Genomic DNA, 10635 nt, shown 5'->3' on the forward strand with positions numbered 1-10635 from the left:
GAACCGTACGTAGGTGCTTCATACTAGCCAACAGCATACTAAGCAAGTACGATATATTAAAATAATATCAGCAATGATGGTATTATATTCAGGATTTATGTAATCTTTTAACTCATTTATATTCTTTTTTACGCTTCTTGGTGGTAATTATTGTTGATTTAATTTTTTTTTCAGTGCTTTTGTGCGTTATCCAAATGGAGATATATTACATTATTCATGTAGATTTGTAAAGGACCAAGAAAATAGTTTTGATAAATAGTAATTATTGTTTAGATTATGTTTTCATTTGTGATTATTTTTATAAAATGTTATTTTATTTTCTTAAAATTATATCATAGTAATATTATTACAGTAAAAACCTCAATTTATTGAATTATAAGATGCACAGGTGTCTAAAATCCAATCATCCATAAAATGCATTAGGTTTGACTAAGTTTCTCTATAAGGTATATATAATTTATTTTGTTTTAAATTGTGGCAAGGGAAGTAAACATCCAAGAACATAGACTTTCTTTAGTAAAGACTTTATTTATTTTTTACTTAACTAATTTCTTCAAAATTATGTTTTAATCTGCAAAACTAATAATGAGTTTACTTTTAGTAATGATGTGTGTGGTCAGTATTGAAAAAAAAATGTATGTACATATATATTATGTATGTATATGTACCTTAAATCTTTTAATTAATGAACCTAAACACAAAGTGCTCTGAAAAGACTGTTTATGTTTTTTTTTAATTCCATTTACTGCCCCACTATGAAGTTCCTGAATCTATTAACATACAGCTGTTATTTGTATAAGTACTAGTGAACCAAACCTGAAATATATTTGTAGGCTAAACCAAATCCAAATGACTATTTTTTGTAGTTTTTCTATCCCATGTTCAGGCCATGCCTTACTCCACTAGATAGACTGATTTTATTTTTATTTTTTTTATTAAAAAAAAACCCTGATAGTCTTCTTCTGTTAATTCTGTTGTAAGTCTTATACACATAATATGAATAAGAGACTTTTAAATGAAAACTTACATTATCCGTGTACATGATTTTGAAAATATTTTTAATTTCTTTTGTGAAGGTCATTACTTATTATTGAACTATTTATAGCATAATGTTGTGATGTTATTTTAATAATCAAAGTATTTTTTTTAAAAAATCAAGAAAAGTAGATGGAAAGATTAAGTATAAGTAATAAATAATATATACTTTCAGATAATATAAATATTGCATTCCAGAGAGTTATAGCTCAGATTAAGTAGCAGTCTCTATTTTATTTTTTAGGATTCATTTACATATTTTTATCAAAATGTTGATTCAATTTACGTTTTTTGACAATGACTTTTTTCATATAGCATGTGTTTTTTTTAGGCCTATCTATTTTTAAATAAAAATAAAAAAGAACAATTTGTTTTAAATCACTACAAATTAAAAAGTAATACCTCTTTACTTCTTCAAATTCAGCACCAAATTAAAGATCAGTAAGATGTTTTTGAATCTGGTGTTGACTTCTAAAAGTAAAAATGTAAAGGATTGAAGAAGCATAGTTTTATTTATTTCTTTTTCCAGTTTATTACATTTCTCAAATACAAGAATGTCTTCACTTGACTTCTGTTTGTGAAATATTGATGATTTTTTAAAATAATGTTTAGAATTTCATGTTCTATGATTAGGAGAAAGGATATGTTGAAAGTCATTAGACAATTAAAAATATGCAAGCAGTATGGGGAGCACCAGCCCTTATTTTTAATGTTTATTTATTTCTAATACTTAGAAAAAAGTAAAACAGATCTTTTTTATATCAACTGTGAATCAAACTTTTCTGATTCAAGTGATTTTGGAATGGGTTTAATAGGATTAGGGATTTTTAAGTATATGTTTTTTTTTATATTTTATTTTATACAGAATACCTTATCTTGAGATAATAACTTAATAAATTTAAAAGTATTTTTTTAGGGGTGTAATTACTACCTAACCCTCCAACAGGTACAGTCTGCAGACAAACAAGGATCTGTGTAGTGAGTTTCATGTTATTTTAGTTTTGGGAAATTTTATTTGTTCTTTTTTTGTGTAGATTATAAATTTCTGTGAACTTAATGTTAATAATTTATTTTTTATTATTTATTTTACTAACTTAATTAAATCTGATGTAACAAATAAATCTAGGTTACTCTCTCATTCTGTTATTTAAATAATAATAAAGTGTTTATTGACTACAACAAACAAAAACATATAATAGATCTAGCATCTGACACAATATTTATGGTCATTGATTAATTTGAGGAGTAGCGTAATATTACATTCAAAAATTAATATATATATATATATATAAGGAAGTACAAAAAATATCATGAGAGAAAAATAATAACAATTCTTAAATTGTTTTTAATTTATTTTGTGTTAAGCTTAATAAGTTAAATATAAATTAATTTATATTTTATCTGAATTACCAGGCTTTCCAAAAGGTACTTTGCAAAAATAAACATAAACAGATTAAATCCATATATTTCAATGTAAGCAGTTTTGTAATTATTATTATTACAATAATATAACATTAATAATTGGAATTTTTTATTGTACTTACATTGCTGCTAGATATCTTTGCAAAACATCTCATTAAATATTTCTAATTTTGAATAGATTTTTATTCTAATAGATGTAATTTCTATTTTTTTTTAATTTAAAAATTTTTAAATTTTCTATTTTAACTTATTAAATGTAATACATTAAACCTGCATTACAATTTTATCATAAAAATGTTAATTATAGATTTTAATTAACAAATTGTTGAACTACTATACTTAAATTGCTAGGCTTATTGCAAGTCTAAAACTCATTTATTTATTTAAAGTATGAAAAACAATTTAATTTACTAATATAAATAAAAAATAATAAATGGATGGAATGCACAATCATTCTGTTTTTTAATCACCCTTTAAATTTTATCACTTCTGAATTATTGGAGATTCAAAGATAATAATAAAAAAAAAACAAGTTTGATAACACTATGAAAGTAAATCTTTTCCATCCACCGCCTTGTAAGAAACTCTTAAAATGTAGACGCTATGATATTGATGGATGGCAGATTATATAATTACAGTAGATTTGAATTGAAATATTAAATTCTCACTTATTTCCATGAAAAGAAAAGATTTCAAGACTAAATTACATCATACATACAGAGTCTGTAATATGGGAGGGGGATCAGTTAAATAAATGGTACATTATTATTACCAATTATTATTTTCATTGTAAATATACTGAAGTTATAAATTTTTTTTTTCTATTTTTAAATGTTTTCAATAAAAATAGAAAAAAAGAGTTAAGTTAGATATTTAATATAATAATTATGCAAATATTCAATCCTTGTACTGGTAAATAATTGTGATTTTGAAATTTATATATCTAAATCTGTTTTAATAATTTTTTTATTATAATTATATGGAAAATTTTATTTCTTAATATATATATTTGTATCTATCACATATATTAAAAAGCTATTTTTAATATTTTTTGTGTTGTTTTTTTTTTTAACTTAAAAAGAGAAGAATTTTTTTTTTTTTTTTATTATTATTACAAATTCAACTTACATTTATTCAAGTATTTTAATTAGGAAAATAAGATGACTTTTCCTGTAATTAAGCCTTGAAAAGGGTTATTTATTAGAAAGAAGCTTGCAGCCCACTATGCCAGTCAAGCTGGTTTTTTCTAATTTATTGTAACTGTCTCTTTTAATATTTTAATCAGTTACTAACATTCTTACTAATAAAAAATAAAAACTGTAATATGATGGATTTTAATCATGCTTAATGAAAGTAGACGCAGTCTCTACTGATGGCTGCTGAACTAAAATCTGTTTCCATTCTTAATGAAGATTTAAATAAATTTATTAATATACTTTATACATCTGCCCGATAGGGGATTTCTCCATTGTTCCAGTTTTTTATTCACCTATTCCACAGTGGACTGATAACTTATATAACAGCTGCAAACAGATTGCCACCAGTTCACATACATCTGTTACAGCTTCCTTTATAATTAATTTATTTTTAATCACCTTCTAAAAATTCTGATAAATAATCAGTTTTCCTTCCTTAATATCCACAGTTTATACAGTACATTTTCCATATTATTCAGGGTTCCTGACTTTCCTAGTTGTAGAGGTTCCATATTATACAGAATGATTTATATTGATTTTTCCACCTTTTTAATGGGAACAATATTATTTTCCATAATGGAAAGGTTTCTGTCTTGTTCAGAGTCTATTTTGAACAGGTTTTACTATATTATAAGGGCTACTAAAGGGAAATTTAGTATTTATCCAGTAAAATAAGGTATCAAAATCAGATTTCCAGAAAACAGAAGAGCTGAAAAGCTTCTATACTGAAAGAAATCTGCTGATCTTATACAAGCATTTAAGAATTATAAATTCTTTAGATGTTTGTACAAAGTACAATGCACATGCAGTTTAACAGATAATAGAGAAGCCAGTAAAATAAAGAATAGGAATATTTAAGATTTGATTCTGCATGAGAGCAGTGGAAATTAGAGACTAGGAAATAAAAACATTTTAAGACAAAATTGAAAAGAGAGAAGTTTATGAAAGAATTTGTAAAATAAAAAGGACAAGGATTGGTACGTTCCATTATAGAAGGAACTGTGAAGATTAAAGAACATAAAGGAAGGCAAATATTAGAATATATAAAACAGATAATAGTATTTTTGTTGAGGCAAAGATGATGATTGATGGTAAAAAGAAATGCTTGAAAACCTAAACTTAAACAAACAAAAACGGTATGAGTGCCACCTAATAAATAAGAGTTTTTCTTCACTACTTCCACTACTAGAGTTTTTCTTCAAGTCCAGTCTTTTATAGTAATTGTTTATATAATTACTTGCTTATGTTTAGTCGTATGTAATTGCTTGATATTGTCCTATGACTGTAAAATGCAATTTATTTTCTGGAACAAAAGTACATTACATATTCCTATCTATATCCAGTTTTTGGAAGTAAAGATATATTAGCTTTAGATTTATGTCTTGCAATATGAGAGAACAGTAACAACCAATTTGTGATGGGTTTTTAAATTTCAGTAAAGACGAATTAAAGAAAAAGTACTGAATAAATAAATTTTCTATTTATTAGTTAATCTTAAATATATATAAATGAATGTTTGTCCCATATGCGTTCCTATATCATTCGTCCAATTGCAATGAAACTTTGGTGAGTTGTTGTACACACGGTCACAAAGGTATTTGAATTAGTTTGGACCTGCTGGGTGTCAAGATAATTTGAAAAATTGTACTTATGGTCCAATTTGGCTCATATTCAGAATATATCTGTTACTTACATGGAAAGAAAGTTATCTACCAAAAATGGACCCGCTAGATGGCGTTAAGGTCGAGTTATTTGAAAAACTTGCATTTATGGTCTGATTTGGCTCATATTCAGAATATTCATTAGTTAGATGAAAAAAGAAATTTTTATAAAAACTATACCCCTAGATGGCTTCGGTGTTGAGATATTTACAAAATAGACTTTCTTCTTCTCGTATATAAAAGGCAATGTACGTATGTGTGTCCACTATAGACTAAAAAACTACTGGACTAATTTACGTGCGGGGAAAAAGGTAGAAAAGGAAAAATTGGAAAAAAGAAAAAGGAGAGGTTAAATTTTGTGAAGTTCCGTAATATTCATTTTTTAATGCTTTATCAAACTTTCAATTGTGTTCATTTAATCTATATATATATATATATATTTATATACTGAAATCTAGCAATAATGAAACATTGCCGAGTATTCTAATAGAAAATGAAAAACAGAATTTAAAGTTGTATTGATGTAATGAATTTATTATATACATCCTGAAAAAGGAGATGTTAAAAAATTTGAAACTTGCTTAATATTTTTTTCCCCTAATGTGTAGGTTCAACTAGTGAACAGTAATAAGCAATCGTCTCCTTCATGGTCCAATGAAATGAGGATGCTGTGTAGAACATGTAAATGAGGTGTACTCTTGCACAGACTCAAGCTGGACCATTCCTGAGATGTGTGGTTAATTGAACCCCAATCCAAGCCATCAGTATCCACTGTCTAGTATTCAAATCCATATAAAAGCAACTAGCTTTTACTAGAATTCGAACCTAAGAACCTTCAACTTCGAAAATCAGCTATTAAACAACTGATTTTTGACGATGACTTAACCATTAGACCAGCCTGTTGGGCTGGACAATTTGTTAAACTATCTTTTTCTGTGAATTGTAATTTAAGTTACAGGGGTCATGGCTTTACCTAATATATACCTACAACCGGATCAGCCATATATTAATCGGTAAATGAAAAACAGTTTCATTGGCAATCTCAAAATAGTACCATTGGCAGAGACCCCTGCATCCAATACTAAGGATATATTACCTTTAAAGATCCATCAATTACCTAGCCGTAACCCTCAGAAAACACGTGATGAAAAAGAGTCAAGGGATAATGAAAAGAGAAAAACAAACATTCCAAAATAATCAATTTTCACATTAATTTTCTCTAGTAATCAGGATGTATTGTGCAGAGGATTGGAACAAACACACCCATGATTGGCCATCTCAAATATAGCCTGTGACATATTGCTTTTCCTCCTGATATTAAAGAACTACTTAGGTGAGGTAAATGCTTAACAGAGCATCTGTAGTAATACTTGTCATTGCCAAGATGATTATTTGGTTATGTTGTTATTAAGAATAAGGGTGAAACATGTGATCACAGTTAGTTAACTGCTTAACATGACATCATGTGAATTATTTCTTTATGCTGTTATTGAGTTAGAGATGCAATATTAATAGATTGCCATAATTATTAATCTGGGATTAGGTGAAAATGCCTCACCTACCCCCAGAACTGAATGGATTGCAAAGTAGTAAACTGAACTGTATTTTTAATATTATACTGATATTTACATTTATACTGAAACTATTCCCACTTAGCATGGCTATTAAACTATTAGAATCTTATACATTAAAAAACTGGGCTGAAAATTTATTTCCAATTTATTTGAGTGTTCTACTTGATGGAGTGTGCTAAGTTTTTTCTTCTGTTTGGAATGACAGCTATAACATCAAAATATCATATATAAAAAAATCCTTATTTATTACTTAATTGAGAATCTTTCAAAGGTTATTACACACAAGAAAATCATTTTGATGGTTTTTCAATGTTGTTGAACTATCTGTATGTATGACATGTCTGGGTAATCCGCAGGCTATTCTGAGTAGAATAAAAACAAATCAGCCTGATCCATCCAGTAGAACATTTGGATGGACTGGAAATAGGTTTTGAGCATGCATTTTACCTGCAGTTGAAAAGGAAAGAGAATAACAAGGGGGTTGGAGTGAGGTCTGTTAAAAAATGGAATAGATCTTAGCCGATTTTTTTAAAATACATAACATTATTATTTTGTAATAACATTACTGCAGAGCAGCAAAGGGGAATAGTATAATTTAAAAAAAATATCTGTTTTAATTTTAAAATGTGTTTATAATTATAGGAATCTATTAACGGACTTGTAATCAAATTCAGGCGGTAATTTTTCTTTTTAAAACAGTGTTTTTGATTATGCATTGACTTGATTTGTTGGTAAAAGTGATTATAAAGATGAAAAACTTGGAAACACACACCTGTTGGGTGGTCCACCTAAGTGATCTTATTCCTGTAGTGTAAGCAAAAATTTATAACATGTACGTAAATTCGTCTTTAATAATCTATTGTGAAATAAGTTAATGACAAGTAATGTATAACATAGTTTATGAATATTTTTTGCTGTTCATAAAACATTAAAAATATAACATTCGTTAAAATAAATTTACAATTTTTTTTTTTCAATACTAGTATGATTTACAATTGGTGTAATTTTCAGTTGAAATAACAATTTCAAAAATAAAAAATACAAATAGGCTAAATCAAATTTTGTAAAACATTGAATTCAAAACTGTGGAATAACAATAAACCATGGAAGGACATTAGTCTACTTATAACTAAATATTAAAAAAAAAAATTGTTAATATATAAAACATAATAACTATTATAGCAGTAAAAACAAATAAATGTTTTTATAATAAAGCACTTTTATTTTATAAATATATATGAAACGGTCTAAAACATGGTTCCCACCAGAATCCCAGTTTACCAAGGTAATCTTTACAGCCTAATGGTGTCATTTTTCTCAGTTTATTTTTTTTCCATATCTTACAGTCTTTTCTTTTCCCGCATAATTTAAAAATAATAATTGTAAAATTTATAAAATGATAAAACTTACGTTGAAGTTATATACTTGGAAATCGACTGTCTTGTCTGGTAAAAAATGGTTGAACACCGGGAAAAAGGTGAAATGTATATATAAATATCTTCCTTGAAGGATAAACATATAAATCATTTCATGAGGAGTGAAGCAGTGTACTGCTCTGCCTTCTATATTAGACCACATACACTAATGCAAATCAATATCAGCATACCAAGCCCACCAAAATACAGAGTTTTTCTTTTAGGGTATGATTTTCTGTTTATTCTAATAATTTTCGTGATCAGAATGAAAAGGTCAGTTGAAGGGGTTGAAAACCACTTAAAATTACACTGGGATTGACATATGATGTGTAATAATATATTAAGCCTGGAGAAGAAGGCAACAGCAAACAACTTCACACTTTCCATGCTATACTCAACTTGGAATTTTTGTTGTTCTTTAGGTGTTTGTTTGTTATTCTTTGTATATTTTGTTGTTTCTTTTGAGTAGCATCTCATTTACTAAAATGTCACATATCAGGTGTCCTACAATCTCTAGATTATGATCTCTAACAACAACAAAAGAGTATTCTTTTGGTTTTGAAATCTAAATGACATTTGCAAGACACACAGCTGTCTTTTACAACGCAGTTCATTTGACCATGTGCACTTGTTACCAAACATATTAAATAGATATTTAACTATTTATTTATTTTTTTTACCATAGATATTTAATATTTAGTTCAGTTGATGTAATATTAAAAATATAAGATGATATGTTACCGCATGAACACTTTACTAACATTTATGACACAATAAAAAATTTAATTTCTACTGTTTGGGCTTGTAGTAATAATAAATTACTACAAGCCCAAATTCGTAAATTCCTAAGAAAAAGAATAGATTCCATACTAACAAAGTGATTTATATTGCAGATTGTGTTGTATACATTAAATAAACAATGTCGTAAAACTTAATCAGCGATTGATAGCAATATTTTAAAATGTTAACAACAAATTTATTATTAAACTTTAGTAACTGTAATAAAATATTTTTTTTTAAATTTATTTCAAAACATTTGCAGTCATCTTTGTGTTCATTTTCATAATGGATATAAAGCACTGAAAAAAAGAAATGTTTACAAATTACATAATTATAAATTATATTTGTCACTTGCATATTAAATTTATAGGTTTGAATAATGTAGCTGAAAAATGAACAAACAATCCATTTTTATAACTAATTCATTAAGCTTAAGGTAGTTCTATCCTAATGCTTGGTTGTCAATACTAAACCTTATTAATAAAATCTGTAATATAAAAAAAAAATTAGTTTAAAGGTGATTAAATTAAATTAGTTATTAGATTTAAAAAATGATATTATATTTGCATTGTTAAAAATCTGTTATTTAGCCTTCTCCATTCAGAAACCAGGGTTTATGTGGTTTAGTCAGCGACTCAAAGTGTTACTGAACAAAATATGAAACACTCATATTTAGAAGTCACACTTCTCTCTTGACTAGATTTATCTAGGTAATTTATTCTACCTGTAAACAAAAAGATTTTGCCCCAGAGGTTCAAGCCTTGTTGACTTCAAGGGCTCTCAAACACTTTAATTAATAATTAAGATATTTTATCTGTTATTTTCCAAAGTCATTTTTATTTGGACTAGTAAATACTTAATTAATGAAAGTTTTTGAGTCTTGTTGCATTCGGGCACTCTCAGTAGTCCCTTAGGCCCCTTCATTAAGAAAAACTAAAATTTTATGATAATTAGACTTCACTTTCAAACTACATAATTCGTCAACCATACATAAAACCCTCTGTGAATTCAAAGAAATTAGTAACCCCTTAAATTCTCAAGCTTTTGATTAATTGAAATCAGGAAATTAATTGTTTGCCATCTCGGTTAATAATAATTGAAATATATTGATCTTTTGACTGTTATGGTTTGAGTGAAGTTTTAAAAACCTTCTAATTTTGGATGTGAATAAAAATTTCAAAGGTGATGATGAGGTTAGGCTTTGACTTTCTCCCAGTACTCAGGACTCTCAATTATGAAAATATGATGGGCACATAAGATGCATAAACTAACATTTGAGAAAAGTAATTATTATTGAGATCAATACTATAAAATAAATTTCCCATACGCATTGCTTACAGTGTAATATTTTCTTGCCTTAGCATAAAAAAAAATTATAATTGAGATCATTCGTTCCAACTTTTACTACCATTATCTGTTAATTTTTTGCTCATTACATAATAACAGTACCAATTTTAATAAAATTTTCATGGAAAGTTAACCATAAATCCTGTTTGAAATATGTTCTTTCTACCTTTTAATATCAAACATTTATGGGAGGGCATTCTCTTAT

The 10635-nt window shown here is 26.9% G+C and overlaps 1 protein-coding gene across 3 annotated transcripts in view; it reads left to right on the top strand.

The window, feature by feature from the left end:
• Vps39 (vacuolar protein sorting 39) overlaps positions 1-3497 on the top strand; it is a 75965-nt gene extending 72468 nt beyond the window's left edge. For all 3 annotated transcript variants that reach the window (XM_075367160.1, XM_075367159.1, XM_075367161.1), the window contains exon 17: positions 175-3497. In XM_075367160.1, the coding sequence (XP_075223275.1) occupies positions 175-259 (85 nt within the window). In that variant the 3' untranslated portion in view covers positions 260-3497. The remainder of the gene's footprint in view (positions 1-174) is intronic.
• Positions 3498-10635: the final 7138 nt, after the last annotated feature.

Source organism: Lycorma delicatula, chromosome 5, assembly GCF_047948215.1.
Source record: "Lycorma delicatula isolate Av1 chromosome 5, ASM4794821v1, whole genome shotgun sequence".
NCBI classification, from domain to species: Eukaryota; Metazoa; Arthropoda; class Insecta; order Hemiptera; family Fulgoridae; genus Lycorma; species Lycorma delicatula.